General features: G+C 40.5%; 1 protein-coding gene across 4 annotated transcripts in view; it reads left to right on the forward strand.

Moving 5' to 3' along the window:
• The window catches only part of mtmr14 (myotubularin related protein 14), a 28,833-nt gene extending 20,471 nt beyond the window's left edge, over nt 1–8,362 (forward strand). The window contains exons 15-19 of one of the 4 annotated variants that reach the window (XM_082190310.1): nt 608–666; nt 1,284–1,416; nt 3,340–3,549; nt 4,047–4,205; nt 6,778–8,362. In XM_082190310.1, coding sequence (XP_082046436.1) covers nt 608–666; nt 1,284–1,416; nt 3,340–3,549; nt 4,047–4,205; nt 6,778–6,958 — 742 coding nt within the window. In that variant the 3' untranslated portion in view covers nt 6,959–8,362. The remainder of the gene's footprint in view (nt 1–607; nt 667–1,283; nt 1,417–3,339; nt 3,550–4,046; nt 4,206–6,777) is intronic. The other 3 variants (XM_082190311.1, XM_082190312.1, XM_082190313.1) reach the window with 3 other exon arrangements.
• The last annotated feature ends 11,699 nt before the right edge of the window (nt 8,363–20,061 follow it).

Genomic DNA, 20,061 nt, shown 5'->3' on the forward strand with positions numbered 1-20,061 from the left:
AATTATCAAATACATGTTGAACTTTGAAATCGGCATATCTACAGGACCATCAGTAACATTACATTTTGTTACATAGGCATTACATATCACAAATTATGTATAACACCTGAACAAGATATACAGGTTTTACAAAATTCCATATGTGTGAGATTTGCTCCAGCCTGATAACGAAAAAGGCTTTTTCTTCGTCTAAATGTGTCTTTACCTCCAAATCAAATGGCCATATGGATTTTTATTTCTTTGATAACTTTTCACAACTTTAGAGTAGATAATTTTTTAAAATAAAAATCAAACTCCTCCCAGACTGTTTGTCTAATTAGTGTGAATTATGAAATGTTTAATGTATTATTCCCACACAGAAAAAAATAATTAAATTGTTTAGCAAATACATTCCAATTGTATTGCACTCAAAATTTGGTCAAATACCACTAATAAGGCAGGCTGTAAGTTCAACATATTTATAGGTTCTGTGATTATTTCATAAATGAAAGTTTTAAATACCAAATTGATGAAAAAATTATTCTGTTCTGCATTGCATCTTGTGACTGTATTTTAGTACTTTTCGCCATTTTTGTTTTCTTTTTCTCTTTTCTGTAACTCTTAACAGAAGAAAAAATTCTCAGTTCAAAGATGCTGACTTCACAGTTGATGACCTCTGCCAGTTAAGTAAGTCCTGTTTTCCTAAATTACTGCAGTTTCAGAATAGCTTTTAATTAAAATGAGTGATTCAGTGAATATGTATACTATGATTATAAGAACTGTGTAGTATACATAGCCAATAGTAGATTCTCCCGCTTGTGGTTGTCCCTGCAGGATTGTTTTTTAAATAGACTACAGACTTTATTATACATGGCTTGCTGTTTTATGGTTTTCTTTCTTTCTTTCTTTCTTTCTTTCTTTCTTTCTTTCTTTCTTTCTTTCTTTCTTTCTTTCTTTCTTTCTTTCTTTCTTTCTTTCTTTCTCTCTCTCTCTCTCTCTCTCTCTCTCTCTTTCGGTCTCTCTTTCTTTCTCTCTCTCTCTCTCTCTCTCTCTTTCTTTCGGTCTCTCTTTCTTTCTCTCTCTCTCTCTCTCTTTCTTTCTTTCTCTCTCTCTCTCTCTCTCTCTCTCTCTCTCTCTCTCTCTCTCTCTCTCTCTCTCTCTCTCTCTCTCTCTCTCTCTCTCTCTCTCTCTCTCTCTCTCTCTTTCTTTCGGTTTCTTTCTTTCTTTCTTTCTTTCTTTCTTTCTTTCTTTCTTTCTTTCTTTCTTTCTTTCTCTCTTTCCGTCTCTCTCTCTATCTCTCTCAGAGTCCAGAGATCGGGGTAGTGTGACAAGTCTGAGCAGTGATTTTTCTCTCATCACAGAAGATACATCTGCTCCCTCCAGTCTACCTGCAGAAGCTACAGACCTGATTACCACTGGACCACAGGCTTCTAGCGGGTAGGGCTTACAAAATAAGCACCTTTAATGTCACCTAAATAGTATGAATGCACTTACACCTGTGTAAGACAAGCACATTTTACTGGCAAGATCAGGAGTGTGGCCAATCATAAGATATGTGCTCTGGTCTGCTTCACTCGGCCGAGGGAGAGCAGCACTCTACTGTGAGCATACATATCTAGCCACAGAAAGTGGAGAAAATATATTAGGCGTAACCTCAGGAGTGGAGGGGTATAACGGATGCTGCATTATTATGGTAACACTTTACAATAAGGTCTCATTTGTAACATTAGTTAATACATTAGTTACATGAACTAACAATGGGAGGTCTCCCTATGTTTCCTTGCAGCAGCCGGAATTCAGTTCACTGTTTTCTTGTGAATTTTTAGATGTATCCTCACTCGTCCAGCAGCAGCAGCCTAGCAGATCTAGTCCGCCAAGACCAAGCCTATGTACATGTTAGACTTGTAGTCAAGACCGCCTAAACCGAGACCAAGACACTACCAAGACCAGAGGGTACCAAGACAGACCAAGTCAAGACCAAGACAGACCAAGTCAAGACCAAGACCAAGTCGAGACCGGAGGGGAAAAAAAACAGACTAGTGTTGAAGCTAAGCAACTTGTATGAATTCAAGAACAGCAGCATACTAGGGTTCAGCCGCAGTTTACATTCAATACATATTAGACGGTATTACTTCAACTACACAGGCAGAACAATACAGAGACAGACCATGTCATGTGTGTGACTGTGAGCTCACTGTAAACGTTTTTGCAGACTGGGTGAGATCAACTATGTGTAGCAATTGCATGACGGCTGTTACTGCACTATTAAGAGGATTGAGACTCCCTTAACTTTTGTGTGCTGTTGAGGACTGACATGACTGGTACTGATGGTTCATCTGACAAAACATCAAACACCTCCAACACCATCTTGCTCCTCCAACAACTGTCTAAAGAATGAGAAATATGTAACCAATTGAAATTATACTTAATGTGTAGATGAAATCGTAACATCAAATTAAAGATATACAATTATAAACTTGGATTAGGCCTAATGTTTAGTCAACACAACGGAGATATGCATATGATATTTAAAAGACCATTTATTTAGTCTAACACCATCTTAAATACGATACTGTAATCACAACAACACACACACACACACACACACACACACACACACACACACACACACACACACACACACACACACACACACACACACACACACACACACACACACACACACACACACAGACAGATATCAAAGTCACAAATTCATCTAAGCAAATGCCTGCCTATCTCTGCCGATTTCGGAGTCTCCAAATGAATCCATTCTGCAACTTTTAAATACATAATTCAATTTTTAAAAACGAAATTATAGGCTTAAGTGCAGGATCCGAAAGTTGGTCGTTTTCTGGTGTGGCTCGCGCACACGCCGCACTTTCACTCGGACGCGCGCTTCAATCCGTTCCGTTGCGGATAATAATGTTGCATTATCGAACGTTGTGTCGTCGTGGATATTGTAGTATTGTATTGCTAAATTCCCCGACCACTATGTCGGTCTGAGACAGCGAGACCTAGACAAGACCGAGAAGTCCGAGACCAAGACAAGACCAAGACCAAAGACCATCAAGGCCGTGACAAGACCGAGACCACGTAAAAGTGGTCTCGAGACCGGTCTCAGACATACATCACTAGTACATGTCATGTTTATTAATAAATGCTGGTTAAATTCATTCCGAGAGTCATGATTGAACTAATGTTTACAAATGATTACAATCATTATTTTTAATGCATTAAACAATCCATAATAATCACAGAAATTAACTAAAAATTTTCACATTTTATTTGAGTAAATAATTTTCTTGACAATTGCAAGAAATTGCAATTGCATTGTTTTAAATGTGTTGACTTATTTAGTGTTTATCACAGGAGGAAGGGCATGCCATTGTCTTCTAATTCTATGCTTTGGAACCGGCCGATCACTTCAGAGGAGCGAATACCTAATGTTATCACTGAGGCCAGTCCTCTGGGGTCCTTTAAGTCCTCAAGCTCTTCCTCATCCAACCACTCAGATCAAAATCTCGCACGGCCGGCGGGAAGCACCCCATTAGCTGTGCCAGGAAGGAGGTGGGTACTTGTAAACTTTATTTTGTAGTGCTTGTGTTTTGTTTTGCTTGAAACTTTATGAATTTTTGTCTGTGTTTTGAAGGACTTATACCAACCAATTTGTCTTTCAGTGTACATACTTGATGAAAGCACCTTATGATATTTTCACAATTAGTCTTCTGTAAAAGAACCAATTTAGACCCATTTGTGAACCCAAAAGTAATGAGTTAAGAACCAATTCCTCTTCTTGAACTTGAAAGTGGATACAAGTAATTATATAAGCAGTTTAGTGATCGAAAGGTGTGAATGATAATATAATATAATATAATTTAGAATGATAAAGTTGAAATTTGTCGACACATACACACTTTAATAATAATTTTAAGTACCAAAGAGCCAAACATTTTTTTTATTGGACCAACCCTACTGGCCAAAATGACCTGTCTTTTCTAACTTTTCTAAAAAATGTTCTTGCTCTATTAATCTTTTAATACTTTGAATGTCTCTCTCAATCTCAGACCAATAGCCGAGTATGCTCGATCAGGCTCCTCGCTATCCACAGATTATGGCAGTTGGCAGATTGTCTCAGGGTGTGGGAGCATCCATGATCTTCCCCCGGTGCCCTCCGAGTCTCCTTTTCCATTCAGCTTCCAGGATGAGGGTCCTAGTGGACGAATGTAGGTCTCATACACACTCCAACCCCTCTTATTCACTGTATTCTTGTATTCTCCGCTACTTGTCCTGCTGTTTACCACTAAGATGATTTGTGCACTAGATTTTAATTCACTTTAAGTAAGAAGGTGTTTGCAAAGATCATAGCTGTATACAATTTAGCCCTTCTTTGACTCATTCTCTTTTATTATTTAAATTATTTTTATCGTTCTGCTTCATCAGACCCAGCCGGTTGATGCTGTGTATTTAACAGAAATCAGAAATACTTGTTCCAAGCTTTATTTATGTGCTCTCTGTACAACAGCATTTTTGCATGTAAAAAAATGGACAAAGTTGTAATAAGGAGATTAAAAGAGCAATATAGGAATGACCTTTTCATGATAGGAATAGATGCCAGCTTCATCATTGGAAGATGTGAAAAATTCTTGGTCTTTCATTAGTATTCACACACATCAGTGATTTTGTAAGAAAACTGATTTACTTTTAGAAAACTACTTTTTTTAAGGATATTGTATAAATAAATTTCATTTTGAATGTACTATTACAATAATTAAAAATAATAAAATAAAACAACAGCATGTAGTAATGTGGTCAACTTCAAAACATACAAGGAATTCAGTAATAAAGAAGAGCAAAGAAACACGTAACAAGCAATAAACAAAGAATGCTTTAAGTATCTAACTGAAGAGGGCATATTATAGCTACTAAAGTTTTAGACAAGAGCAGTGAGTTAATTTTTATTTTTTTTGCATTATTGGTGTTTGATTTATTATTAATGACATCATAGACAGCGGCAGGTCTAAAGGCTGCAGTTCCTTATGGTTATGGGAATACCTATTGTACAGATCTATTCTGACATATACAATGTTTTGTCACATCTGTTTACAATACCTTAAGACATAACTGACTGTTTACATAAATTTTGCGTCATTCAAGTGCATTTGAAGGGTTCATCCAAAAATGAAAATTCAGCTCACCCTCATTTCAAACCCATAAGACTTCCTTCATCTCGAAATACATATTTCTAATGAAGTCAGAGATTTCTCTCCCTCACTCCATTCACCCAAAACACTGACGATTCAAACTGTTGAGATTTGTCAAAGTTTGTTTCTGCTTGTCACACAAGCATGTTTAAGCTTAAGAAAGAACTAAAGAGGTTTGCTTTTGTGCATCAAGTATGTACGGTTAAGCTTCTGTTTACCATATTCGATACACTAATCAATAGTGCACTAATCAATGTTTATATGTGAATAAAGGCCAAAATATTATCTGTTCATCATTTAAAGAGATCATGTCTCTTCAGAAGACTTAGATTAAACCACTTGATTCAATACGATTTCTTTTACAATCTCTTTATGAACTTTATGAAGTATCAATCGGTTGAATGGACTTTCAGTAGAGGGACAGAAATCACTCAGTTTTCAAATATCATCAGTTGTGTTTTGAAATTGAAAGTCTTATTGGTTTGGAATGACAGGAGGATGAGTAATTAACAGAATTTTTATATTTGGGTAGCCTATCCTATGCTCGATGATCCTATGCTCGCAGCTAATCGTGCAAAGCCACATGCAGTCGGCGCTCTTTATAGAGCATGTACACAAACTAAATGTCACAAAATGCAATTTCAGTCAGTTGCTGTGTCCGAAATCCCTTACTGTGTAGTAGGTATTACGTTTGATTTGAAACTTACCTCGTGACCATTAAAAAAGTATGGTCTGTATAGTATGAATGTGTATAGTATGAATGTGTGTAGTATGAATGAAATTCGGACGTACTACATCCACCATGTTGTCATTGTCATGTGACCTACGTTGTCAGTTGCATCTATTCACCTCCATTCACAAATCCTCTCCTATGGCCTCATGGGATAGTAAAGTTTCTATAGTATGCGCACTTCAAAATCTCGCTATAAGTAGCAGGTCACCAGGTATTTTTCGCCTGCTGTTTTGAGTACCATGAATTCGGACATACTAAACAGCTCATATACTGTTTTTCACCTACCAGTATGGAAGTAGAGATATTCTGACATAGCGAGTGAGTTTTATACATCAAATATAACCTTCATTCCATATGGCATAAGCAATGCCTTAGTAGGGCATTTGGACATTGAAATGTAAAACACAAACTCTTACAGTGGAATGTAAAGTCTTCAAAGTGAATAGGATAGGTGTTCCTGTTGCTCAAGTAGTAGAGCATGGGGCTAGCCACGTCCAAGGTCATGGTCAAGGTCATCCTAATTCACTTTGGATGAAAGGTCCTACCAAATGCATAAATGTGAAATGATCACTACTATATGGAACAAACACATGCGTCTATACTACCATTACTGCACAAAGATGTTATCGTTATATATATTGTTTTATTGTGGTGTAGTTTTAACATCACTAATTCTGTGTATGGAAACATGACAGCTGGTGTAAAACTGTAAATATGCCAGAAATGTAACGGCTGTTATGTTAATTTCTGATATTGTAGGATCTCAAAATACATGAAGGCACAAAAATGACGTCATTGAGAGAAGGGAGAGAATATGATAAATGCCGTTTCTGTGTTTTCTTCTCTCTCTTTTCTTTCTAGGTGCACATTTGTACCTGAAAGGCAGGTGAGGTTGGAGGCAGTGAGGGAGCTGTTCCTTTCAGCCTATAGCTCTACAGTAGGACTTAAATCGTCATCTCCAAGCCCTTCCGGTGCCATCTCAGGCCTGCTGGAGCAGTTTGCCCGTGGGGTCGGCCTTCGTGGCACCAACGCCATTATCTGAGCCTTCCTCTGTTTCACCTATAATTTTCACTCAGCTCTTGTACACACCCTCAGGACTTTTCATGTCATTGTCTTTTTTCCTCCTACTGCACCTTGATGTGGCACCATATCTACCACATCGGGAGTACCTCATTTATTGGTGTAGCTGTACAGTAAATCCTTCTTCATCCCCTTTTTTTCCATCTCTTTTCTTCCTGTTTTCTCGCTCTTATTCTCTCCTCACTTATTCCGATGCAATTCTCTACTTGCTGAAAGGAAAAGTGCCAAATCTAAATACAGGGCTACATTAAACTGACTGTTTATCTTTTACTTTTTTTTCCTTCACTTACCCTTTACTTTTTGAGTTTGTGTTTTTTACAGACCAAATAATATGTCCATTTGTTGATTTTTCTAATTTAGATTTTAAGCAGCGCTGCTTCAATTTTATTTTTCTTTACCCCCTCTTTTACTTATTTTGATTGTTGCACATTTGTACTGTAATAGGGAAAAATAGAGAGGGGTTAATGAGATCCAGGCAGAAAAGGGAAAATTATCTCCAAGCTTAACATTGAAAAATTATATTTCAAGGAACAAAAAGGTAAATGTTGTTGAGGGAAAGAGGAAAGAGGGTCTTGCTCCTCCATTTTAAACGCTTGTTTTATTTTAGTTGCTGACTGTTGCTATACTTAAAATTAATTATTGTAAAATTATTCTGTAATTTTCCGCCCCCTTTTTGTTCTATTTTTTTTTTTTTTTTTTTTTTGACTGCAAAGACCTTAAGCAAACGTCAAGATTTGAACTAAGACTGTCAGTTGATTTGTGGTATTTTTAGGAATGGCAACAGTTTGGGCAGTGGTAATGTAAGACAATGTCATTGTTCTTTTAATTAACAATTTTGTGATTATTTAATGAGTGTGTTATGAATTTAATTCAATTTTTGTTGACTCTAGATTATTTTTAAACTGTATCAATCAAGTACACTTAAGTTTTCTGAAGCCAAGATGTTTTATTATCAGACAAAACTTTGTTTTTTTTGTGAATGATTATTTTCTTTTGGTAAATGCCTCAAAATAACTGATTTGCCTTGGCAGTATATTGATTCCTGTACTTGCATGAATGGCTATAAAGTGGCACTTGAATTCAAGGATTGAAAACATGGAATTTTTAGTATTTTGGACATAAAACCTTTGTGGCCTCATTACCTCAGGGCCTTTTATTGTGCCTTTTGATTTTAAGGAGATCATGATTAAAAAAAGTAAACATTCTGTTTCCATGCATGGCTGCATAATTTTGTGCAACTTTTAGATTTTAAGTTCATGTCTGCTGTTTCTCTTTTTGTTCGTTTATGACACAATAACGTCCTTCTGTACTGTAGCAACTTCCGGTGTTGGGCAAAATACAGACTAAAATAATTCTTCCTTGTCAATTCATGAGTGTGATTTTTTTTTCCATTTTTTTCATTTTTAATTACAGGGTCAAGCAGGACAGCAGCAAATCTTTTACAAGTTTAATAGTATGTAGCATCCCAGTAATTATATTATGAAAGAAAATTAAACCTACTTATTATACACTAGGTGGCACTGTAACCAAGTTGATATTATCAGGGTATGGTTTTATACAAAAGTATGCCAAAGCATTGCTATACAGCCACATGCTTTTTGAGATCTTGCCATCATATTTGTTGGTTAAATGAGAACAGTTTTATATATTAAAAAGTTTCTAACAACATTTAGCCAGCATGTCCCCAATTGTCCTAATAGTGTAAACTTATAGTGTAAGTTTTGTATTTGCCAATTTTAGTGAAGCTAGATATTTTTTTTTTTTTAAGTAGTTTTTCTTTCTTCAGAAAAGTTGAAAGAAAAGTAGCTGAAAATCTAGTGGGCTGAAATTGAAACTATACAGTGGGGAGAACAAGTATTTGATACACTGCTGATTTTGCAGGTTTTCCCACTTACAAAGCATGTAGAAGTCTGCAATTTGTATCATAGGTACTCTTCAACTGTGAGCGACAGAATCTAAAACAAAAATTCTGAAAATCACATTGCATGATTTTTAAGTAATTAATTAGCATTTTATTGCATGACATAAGTATTTGATACATCAGAAAAGCAGAACTTAATATTTGGTACAGAAACCTTTGTTTGCAATTACAGAGATCATACGTTTCCTGTAGTTCTTGACCAGGTTTGCACACACTGCAGCAGGGATTTTGGCCCACTCCTCCATACAGACCTTCTCCAGATTCTTCAGGTTTCGGGGCTGTCACTGGGCGATACGGACTTTCAGCTCCCTCCAAAGATTTTCTATTGGGATCAGGTCTGGAGACTGGCGACACTCCAGGTGCTTGAGATTATTCTTACGGAGCAGTGTGTTTCGGGTCGTTGTCATGCTGGAAGAACCAGCCACGACCCATCTTCAATGCTCTTACTGAGGGAAGGAGGTTGTTGGCCAAGATCTCGCGATACATGGCCCCATCCATCCTCCCCTCAATACGGTGCAGTTGTCCTGTCCCCTTTGCAGAAAAGCATCCCCAAAGAATGATGTTTCCACCTCCATGCTTCACGGTCGGGATGGTGTTCTTGGGGTTGTACTCATCCTTCTTCTTCCTCCAAACACGACGAGTGGAGTTTAGCCCAAAAAGCTCTATTTTTGTCTCATCAGACCACATGACCTTCTCCCATTCCTCCTCTGGATCATCCAGGAACCCCATCGAGCGGCCAATCGCCTGCGCAGAGCGCTTGATGGCCATCAGCGCGAGGTCCGTTGCCGAGCGGAGATCCCGGATGACGTCAGCATCCACAGAGGCGACACCATCCAGGGACAGGAGCAGCTTTGCCTGGAATACCTGGAGTACAGCCATGGCATGAAGAGCTGAACCCAGCGCAGATGACGACAGGCACAGGTGCGTGGCGACGGTCTCCTCGACGGGGGGCATGCGCACGTATCCATGGGCTTCCGCCTCGGGTAAGAATCTTCTAATTGCACCTTCTACGATGACTAGAATTGCGTTAATTGAGTTGTAGCACGATGATTTAAGCATGAAGAAAGAGATTCTGACGTAATTGTCGCGCCTATGCAATTTATACTGCCTGCGGACCTGCCAGTATTTGCATATTCGCGTCAATTGGCCAGCTGGCGATAAGGCCAATTTATACTTCTGCGTCGGGTGCGCGTAGAAGGTACGGCGTAGCATACGCATTGACGTGTCGTACCCTTCGCCGTACCCTGACGCGCACCTCCTCAAAAATGTAACTACGCGGCGACGCGGGCCGCAAGATCTGTGATTGGTCAGCTGGATAGCATCGCGTTTCCTCCTACGCATTTCCGGAATGATCTTCTGCACGCTGCACCGCCCGCCCGCCATTTTTAAATTCCGAAGATCAGTGAAGAGCCATGGAAATAGACCAAGTGACAGAGAGATTGCTTGAAGAAGTGCGGAAATACAGCCATCTGTATGACTCCTTCAGTCACCATTGCTCGTAGAAACCTAAACTCAAAACAGCCGCGAGGAATGTAAACACAGTGGAACATTAAAACCCACCCGCGCCAACTAGCGTTTCGGCGGTGTAACTGCAGAGCAACACAGACATTCGCAGAAGTATAAATGCTCACGACGGCGTCGCCTACGTGCGTAGCCTACGACGTACACTACGGCGTACACTCGACGCAGAAGTATAAATTGGCCTTTAGACTATAAGATTTCAGCAAAAGTGGAGAAGGGGAGGAGTTCCCATATAACTCACACGACGTAATGTCGAAGTTACCGCCTTGAAAGGGAACACTCATTTTACCTGTTCAAAAACAGCTGTTTTCAGCACGCCGTTTAAGTGCATGTGTCTTTAAATGATAATGAGCTTTGCTCACCCCGCCCCTCTGTTCTGTGCGTACACTGTTTGTAACACAATAACACAATTACCATAACGCGTTGTTCATTATAAACGTGGGATTATTAATTATATTGAGAACGTCGTACATAGAAAATAATGTAATGTACCCTGAGTGTAAACCTTAGCCGCACTCATCGTGAAACGTGCTAGTGATTTGCAAAGATTAATATAAAATCGAATGGCTTGATTTGAGACAGGGGAAAACATATAAGAAGATTAAAAAAAAAAACACTGGATGGATTTATCATTTTATGATGGTTGTGTACAGGCACTGCCAACACACATTTCAGTACAATCAACTTGTAAAAGTGCATGTACCATTACATGACCCCTTTAAGAATTAAGCAAAACATGTGCCAGAACCTTCAAGATGGCTGGTAAGCAGATCTCTTTATATTTCTCCAGTTAAAAATGTAAAATTGTCTTGTCAGACCGTGTACACAAAAATATTGATTATCATTACTGAAACGGGTACTATTCCACATTTAGAAAAACGTTATATAATAATTTTACTGATGTACTTGTACTTATGTATGTACTAAAATGTACTTAATGTCTAATTTACATTGAGTAAAAAAATTGGCCAAATCATCATGGCTTGTCTAATGTTATCAAAAAAAAAAGCCAAGGTACCTCATCCTACGCCATCTCACCGCTACAATTTAAGGCCAGTTGCAGTAGAGAGAATGTCTTGGGTTACTCAACGTAACCATGGTTCCCTGAGAGTAGGGAATGAGACATTGCGTCACTATCTGACGTTTTGGTGAAACTCCTTTCTCCGAATATGCTGAAGCCTGATTGACTCCTGCTATTGCAACTGCAGTATCTAATGGTGCATGTGCTCTCAAGCGATATTGCCTCTGAATCTTTCTACGAGCGAGTACTCTGAGGTGGTTTTACACAGCAACTTATGCAATGTCTGGTTCTCTACTCTCAGGGAACCATGGTTACGTTGAATAACCCGAGACATTCCCTTTCGAGGTAGGTCTCTCGACATCGCGTCACTAATTGACGCTTTGGGGTACATATAAAATCCCTGCCGTGTAAAAATGACACAATCCCCAAATCTAAAAGAGTTGAAACAGGAATGAGTATAAACACGTCGTGGCAGGAGAGCGCCAAGCTCCCCCTAGGTCGGCCACCGGACTTAGTGGAGACACTTAACCAGTGCAATGCAATGAGAGGATATTGAAGCAACAATAACATATTGGTGCACTCACATATTGGTGCATAACATATTACTGTACACAGCCCATAAGCGCATTATACATGAGCACAACACAGGTAAAAATAACAGTGACACACACACACACACACACACACACACACACACACACACACACACACACACACACACACACACACACACACACACACACACACACACACACACACACACACTCAGTGAGGCAGGCAGCTTCCAGCAGGAGGCCCCTAATTAACATGATAATACCAACGCAGAATGCTGCAGGTTGTGCGGTGAATATATTTGTTCAAAATAAATAATAACTTGATAACTTGAGCATATAGTCCTGTAACGAAAGACAGGTGCAGGCACTATCGCAGCATACCAGACTATACGCCCTATTCGGACGGGATTAGTTTTACCAGGGTAGATGGGGTAATGTCATTTTACCACAGGACGTCTGTAATATTAATGGACAATTTGCACGGGATAAGAAATCTCTGTAAAACTAGCAGAAGTGGGAGGGGTAACTCGATTTACACACCGCCGTCCCTGTCGTCATGTGAATATCATGTTGCTTCCTGATATCAAGTGTGCAAACACATAAAATCCATATATATAACAGTTAGGTCCGGTCGAACAATTAATTAATTAAATGAATTAAATTCTGATTGGATTCTGTTGGCAATGGGCACTTCCCTAAAGCTAAAAAGTTTAGCTTTTTAGAAAACTACTTTTAAACGGGTCAAATTCGCAAGGGATTAGTATTACCTGATAGCCTGCATGCCAGCCGAACTTAGCCCCGCCCACAACATTTGAGGTCGGGAAGTTACAAGGGTTACCACCCGGAAAGCGTACCTTCCATGGGGGCAGCCATTGGCTAGCAAGCCATCACCTGCTGTTAGCAATCCATTGAATCCCATTCATTTTGGCGTCACTTTGACAGCGAATAACTTCACATCTGAGGTGTTTAAAGGGTAACTAAACTCTAAACCAACTTTTTTTAGTTAATGATCTGTAAGAATGGGGCTTTATTAGTTCTGTTCATTGATTCGAGTAACTTTTTTGACATTTGGGTATAAAGTGTTTTAATTTTACAATATATGGTGTAAAAACGTCTGAATGCTGCCCTCTTAAGGTTGAACGGTGGCTACTGCAGTTGAATTTTCCTATTGGATGTTTGCGGTGGCAAGTGTTGTAAGCGGTGGCAGGTAACGTAAGCAGGTTCCAGCTCACCACGCCCCTGGTACGAGCTCACCACGCCCTTGATACGAGCTAGCGTAGATTTATCTGTATTGTACAGTGGTCAGGAGGGTACGTAGGTGTAGTGTTGCTGGTTGCAACAGCACTGCTGGACTGCATAGCTTTCCAGCAGACTTGGAAATTAGGCGCCAGTGTTTGCATGCACTTGGCCTGGAAGACCGTGAGTGTGAAACCTGCATTTTACGCTGGATTGCTTCTCCAACGCAATAGAGGTGGAAATGGGCTTCTCCACACAGCTCGCGCTGAAAAGCGACGCAGTGCCAAACGCTGCTACTCCTGCATGGACTCCACCACCGCAGCGGCGTCTTGATGTGAGTGATCATACATATTTTAATCACAATTTATGGTTAGGCTAAGTTAATCCTCTGGGGTCGACAAACGCGTTGGCGGATTTTGCTGGATTTTTTCACATAGCGGCAAAATATGAATATGCCTATAGAGAGCGCGCGCTATTGACATCAACTCGATAAAACTCATCAGATGCATGTACTTTACGTCGTCTTGCGACCCTGTGAGCAAACTCTCCATTTTAGAGAGTCTGACAGCAGGACTCTCAGGTGCACGCCCCCCCGCTCACGGTTCGTCCCCTCTATCTCAGCTGGGGTCTGCCCACTTTTCTAGCATTTTTCAAATATTGCCAGTGGGTGGAGTCAGGCTCTGACCAGGGGTTTAGTTACCCTTTAAAAGACTCCATTTGTCCATTATTTATTTCTAAAGAAACACGACAATGTATAAAAGGCTCCATTACCTTGTATCTTCCGTTATGGCCCCGTAGAAGACGTTTTTGTAAAAATAGGCTAACAATTGCGTCATAACCACACGACTCTCTGTCACACAGTAGAGACATTACCGTATAGACAGGAGGAGAAGCTTGCAGGCAATCGGGGGGACGTGGAGGCAAAATGACACAATAATTAATCAGAATACTTACCAAAAGTTGCTCCTTCTCCTAGCTCATGGACAGCTCCTACTCACGCACTCCGTCTCTGCAAGATTCGGAAGGGAATGATTCAGATTTCTCTTGGCACAGCTACTAGAAGAAGCTACTTTATACGATCATGGACAGATGATCAACAGTAACGTAATCATCCACATCCAAAGATGACTGCCGCTGGAGACTGCCGCCATTGTGTCTGTTATAGAAGATATCAACAGCGCATTCATTTTAAAAGAGGAACAGAGAACCATGATCAAGTCATTTGTCGATCGGAAAGATGAATGAAGAACATACGTCACTTACTCCGTTGCTCTGATTGGTTGTAGGTCTATCCAATTGAGTGCAGAGGCATTTTCTTTCCTGGTTCGGTTGAAACACGCTCCTTAATCACAGCCCAATGGAGCAGTATCAGACTCATATTCTTACTAGAATCTGTGTATGACGACGTTAGGCTAATTACCTGAGGTAATTTTTCCGGACCTTTTTACAGAATGTAAAAGTCGCCGTAATCTTTACTGACATTGTCCGTAATGATTACTGAGATGGCACATTCGGACGGGACTAAAATCACTGAGAAGCTCTGGTAATTACTTTAGCCCACCTCTCCATGTTAAACTAATCCCATCCGAATAGGGCTTTAGTTGAAACCACTCGCTGAGGAGGGGTGTGGCCACAATGACGGCTCACTCGTCTCCCGCTGCACAGACAGCACATGCAGTGCAATAGAAGGGATTTCAAGGTTATAGAATCTAGAGAAGGTGTTTTGCAAAGATCATCCAAGGCAAATGTTCTGAATAGACATACCTTCGGACAGGACTAGTTTAACATGAAGAGTTTAACCATTTGAACTGGTCACCCTGTTACTTTACTCATTATTACTTTACCCCACCTCTCCATGTTAAACTGTTTGACCAGTCACCTGGTCACCCAACATGGTCACCCAGTTGCCCTGATGGTAATAATAATGATATATGATATGATCACAGATTATAAACCTAGATGTGCTGTGTTTGACAGAGACCTGGCTAAAACCAGACGATTACATTGCTTATAACTTCGAGGCAGACTCGAAGTTGCTCTGACTGGCGAAAAGGACTTGTTTCTAACCACGCAGTGCATGAACAGGGCACAGCGAATGCTTACAGGTCTTTCATCAGAGATCATGCCGGGAGAATCAAAAACTTGAAGCGTCATAACCTGAGCTCTGAATGGTATATAACGGTGGTTAGGTATATAACCACATCTAGGCTTAAGCCTCATCATACATATATTTTTTTTATTTTTTTTACTGACAATAGTGCTCACCACAAGTTGGTCATGTAGAGGGATAAGAGGATATTAGCCTCCTTGTGCCATTCAAAATTCTTATTGCCAGGACATTCGAATATGAATATGATGGTGACAAGCCGTTATAACGGCTATAAACTCAAAGCATGGAGGGTATACTTTTACTGTCCAAGTACTCTTGCATAAAAGACAAGGTGATTGACACAGGGCACAGTTCCAACTACTTCACAACTTAAAAGTGCTTTTCAAGGGAGAGTAAATTACAGGCTGGGAGCGCCCCTGTGAAAGGTGGGCCCATGCAAAAATAAAGCCCAACTCCACTTCCGTTTAGAAGGGGTTTCTGGGTGGTTGATAAGCAGTGATGGTTAAACACGCTCCCTGATTGAAACATGATCAGACAATCATCCATATCATTCAGCATGTGAACTCCACTCATTTTAGAGGCGAGTGAACCGCTATCACACATTCCATGAAAGTCGACAGAAATGTTTGCTCCTTCATATGGACTGCGAAGCAGCACACTGTACCTATGAAGCAACCTCAGAAACACTCGTGATGAGGGCTATCTGAATATATAAGTAGGCATTCCCCAGGTACACTGAGATAATCAGTCCTCTGGTCAACTTGTGAGAGGATCTGTTCCAGTGCAAGCAGTGTGAGGGAGAGAATTGATAATGCACTCTTAACGCTGGGGCGTTTCATAGCTTCATAATGCAGTTGAAACTGGGCAACCCGTGCTTTGTATATGTAACCCGCCGCTTCCAGATGGGAGGCATGTATCGAATTAGAGAAAACAATTCTGATACAGAAGCACCCTCTGCATTCTGTTTTTCAGCTTTGTCATCGTACAGTGGAACATCCCTTTCCTCACGTTAAGAACGGTTGGCATTTCCGCCACAAGTTTTCTGGCTTCATATCTGGCTCAGGCCCAGTCGTGCAGAGCGTTGAAAACAGCGGCATAGCCGACAAGAGAATATCGAGCGGCCCGAGCATTTTGTGCTTTGTACTAGACAGACCACCACACTAAGATGGGGGGAGAGCTGCCACCCTTATATCGCATGAATGAGTGAGCGACTGGAACTTCTCTGTGCACTGTACACGACTGACCGCTGCTTTGGTAATGGGCAGCTTATATCGTGTGAATGAGTGAGCGTTTAGAGAGAGAACGCGGGAGCTGATACTACAGAGCTCGCTACCCAAGTCCTTTAAGGCTTTCGCTGATGGCAGAAGAACTCAACTCATGTAGCACTGAATCAGCGATGGGCGCAGCTCAGTTAGAGGCAGCGATTATTCATTCCGAAGGTTAGACATGGGAGGTTTAGGTAAAGAGGGGAATGCAGGAATTGACAAGAGCAGGCTCATACACTAAACTTCCTATCTCGGCTTGGAGGAGGAGAAGAGGTGATACTATAAAAGATATTGACCACACTTCCCATAGCACCTGATGTACTCATTACATCATAAGAAGAATGGCGTCTACGCTAATATTAGTCTCTCTGTTTATCCCGAGGTTTACCATAGTCCGCTGGATCCAGGTCGTATCCAGATCTGATGAAGGACCTGCGCCTGGACACGACGACATCGCAGCCCTGAAGTGTCAACTAGTCTCTCCCTGTGAAGGGCTCCTTCCCTTCCCTTTACCTCTGTACAGATAAAACATTATCAAAATGATTCCAGTTTGCATGGATAAGCGGAAGCGACTAAAAATTCTGTATTATGCAGACCAGACAAGTAATTTGGTGTTGTTAATTTGTAAAGAAAAACTACATGCCTGCGCACATATATATATATATATATATATATATTAAAATGCACATACCTATATACCCCTTTTCCACCAAGGCAGAGTTGGTGCTGGTTCGGAGCCAGAGCCTAGTTTCAAATCGGTTCTTTGTTTTTCCACCGCCAAAGCACCAGCTCCGAACCAGTAAAACTGGTTCTTAAGTAGCACCAAATCATTGAAGGGTCTAGAACGGAGCCAAGAAAGAACCGCTTGCGTCAGAGGCTGGGGGCGGGGTTACCGTGGCCAACAAGACTGAAGAGAAACTTGTGACCACCATTTTTAAATAGCAGCTAGTCGAGCTAATAGCAGCTCGATTATAATATCCGTCTATGTAAGTTATGGCGAGCTGCACGAACGCGTTGGATTCGCCGTGTTTGGATGCCGATTTATTTTCGCAAACCCATGAGCATCCATAGTAACGCAACGTCTATTATTGTTGATGCCTTGTTCGAGATGCATCGGAGCAGCGTGGACCGATCAGAGCTGCGGGAGTGTTTGGAGATCATACGACTCCTTGTGCTTTTTGATCGCTTTCGCAGTGCTTTGATTTCATGTGCTGATTGTTCTGCGAGAAGCCGATGCATCGCGAACAAGTCTGGTGTGTTTGTGTTTGGCGCTGCCGCACTAGCGTTGCTGGGCAACATGATACGTATGCAGTGACGTAAGATATAGCTCTGTTGTGGCTCTCTGGCCGGTGGAAACGCAAACCGGTTCTTAGTAAGCTCGTCAGTCAAACCAACTCCGAACTGGCAATAGCTCTAGCTCTGAACCAGCACCCGGTTCTTGTTGGTGGAAAAGGGGTAATAGACTAAACACATAATATGCATACATTAAAAGTTTTCTATTTTCAGTTAAAACAGTGTCGTGTAAGTTAATAACTAATGATCTTTGCAATGGAAGTGAATCAATCAAAAACTAACTTAAGCTGGACAATAATTTTATTCTAGAGCTGCTGTAAAGCCAAAACAATCTCTGTTATTTTAATTTCCTATTATCACTGTAAAGCTACTTTGAAACAATCTATATTGTTTAAGGCACTACATAAATTTAGCGTTTTGGAAGAAAGAAGTTTCCCCAAAGCGTCAGCTAATGATGCAATGTCGAGAAACCTACCTCGAAAGGGAACTTCTGTTTTAGTAATGAGAACTTAATCATTCAGACTATTTTTAAGTATATTATGAATCGTTCATTTAAATATTATATACTAACTGTTGACATTTTGCTTTATGTCCTGTTTCATTGTAGACGGTAAGCAATAGTGTTGTCACATAAACGTCACGTATTTCGGTACAAGTTGGTACTGAAATTTAAAAAATGTGACGATACCAGCATTTCCCTCTAGCATTTTAAGTGCTGTTGAACGGATTCAACTGCTAATAATAATCAGGATAGCAGGAGACCCGTACCCTGGTAAACCAGAGTTCTCGCGAGAGCACAAGTTGAATTTGCTCAGCGAGTTACTCTGGTGTCGCTCAATGGAGCTCATTAAATATGCCCCTCGATCTGAGCTGCACCAATCACATCGGGTTATCTGATATAGGCGGGCCAGAGGCGAGCTAAACAGATGACGACAGCGCTGTGACGTCGAAGTCATCAGTAAACATTGCAAGATGCCTATGGATGAATAGCAGTGGTTTGAAACGGCTTTGGCCGCTACAATGAACGAGTTAGACTTGGCTTTTTCCCAAAAGAGGAACAGATGACGGCGCTCGAATCGTTCCTTTGCAAGAAGGGTGTTTTTGCTGTTTTGCCGACCGGAAGAGTCTAATCTACCAGTTAGCTCCCCTGGTAGCTAAGCGTATGGGGTTTATTGTTGTGATTGGTCGTAGTGTTATCCAATTGCGTGCTGAGATTTTCAAATGCATGCTTGGTGCCGCCCCTCGAGCTGGCCGATTTTCATTGATCGACACCAGACCATTAATCTTTTAGATTTAGGTCTGGATTTCCAGGCTAGGAGACCCGAGCAACGGGAGTTAGATCAGTCAGAATCAGAAATCGATGTAGTGGAAAAGGCAACAACGTCGTCTGTGAGAGAACATCACTGATCAACTTGTGAATGATGTTCTGTCTGTCACTGATGAGTTGTGCTGTCACTGTTTAGTGACATAATTGTATGTTCCGGGAAAACTTAAGTCACAGTGCCTTTTAATTGCTGTTTTTGAACCGGAAGTGCTAAAATGCAACTCGTTTCTGCGTTTTGCCCTACAAAATGATGTCATACCTGCACCACTCTATTGGAATAAGTACTATCTTTAACTGTACCTATTAAAGAATAAGCACTAGTAGCAAATAAATAAAGAAGCCTACCTAATGGAATAAATAGTATCTAAAAAGTAATTAGTTGCATATACTAGTGCATTTTAAGGATTAAATGTTAAAACGGCTTGCCAAGCCGCAATCGAAAGGAGCTCATGTTGGCTGTGTTCAAAATAGTTCATAACCTTATACAGTGCACTATATGAGGGAACATACATTAGTTGTGGTGTCTAAGACAGTAAAACATGTTGTGCATTTATTTAATCCCATAATACACTTTAATAACGAGCCCCAGCAGTTCGGACTAGCAGGTTGCCACAGGTCGGAAGTGAGGAGTGGAGCCGAACATTTTCTTTTATTTAATAAAGTCAACAAGCACAACGGATATCTCTGCGAGTTGTCTGTATTATTGTCACGATGTGGTGAACTAATTTATATATTAAAGTGTTTATCTGCCAAAAATATTGAATCTGTGCTGCACACGTCTTTCTCATTATATTTTTGAAACGAGAATTTGTTGTTCTAC

The sequence above is a fragment of the Leuciscus leuciscus genome, assembly GCF_965113295.1.
Source record: "Leuciscus leuciscus genome assembly, chromosome: 14".
In the NCBI taxonomy this organism is placed as follows: Eukaryota; Metazoa; Chordata; class Actinopteri; order Cypriniformes; family Leuciscidae; genus Leuciscus; species Leuciscus leuciscus.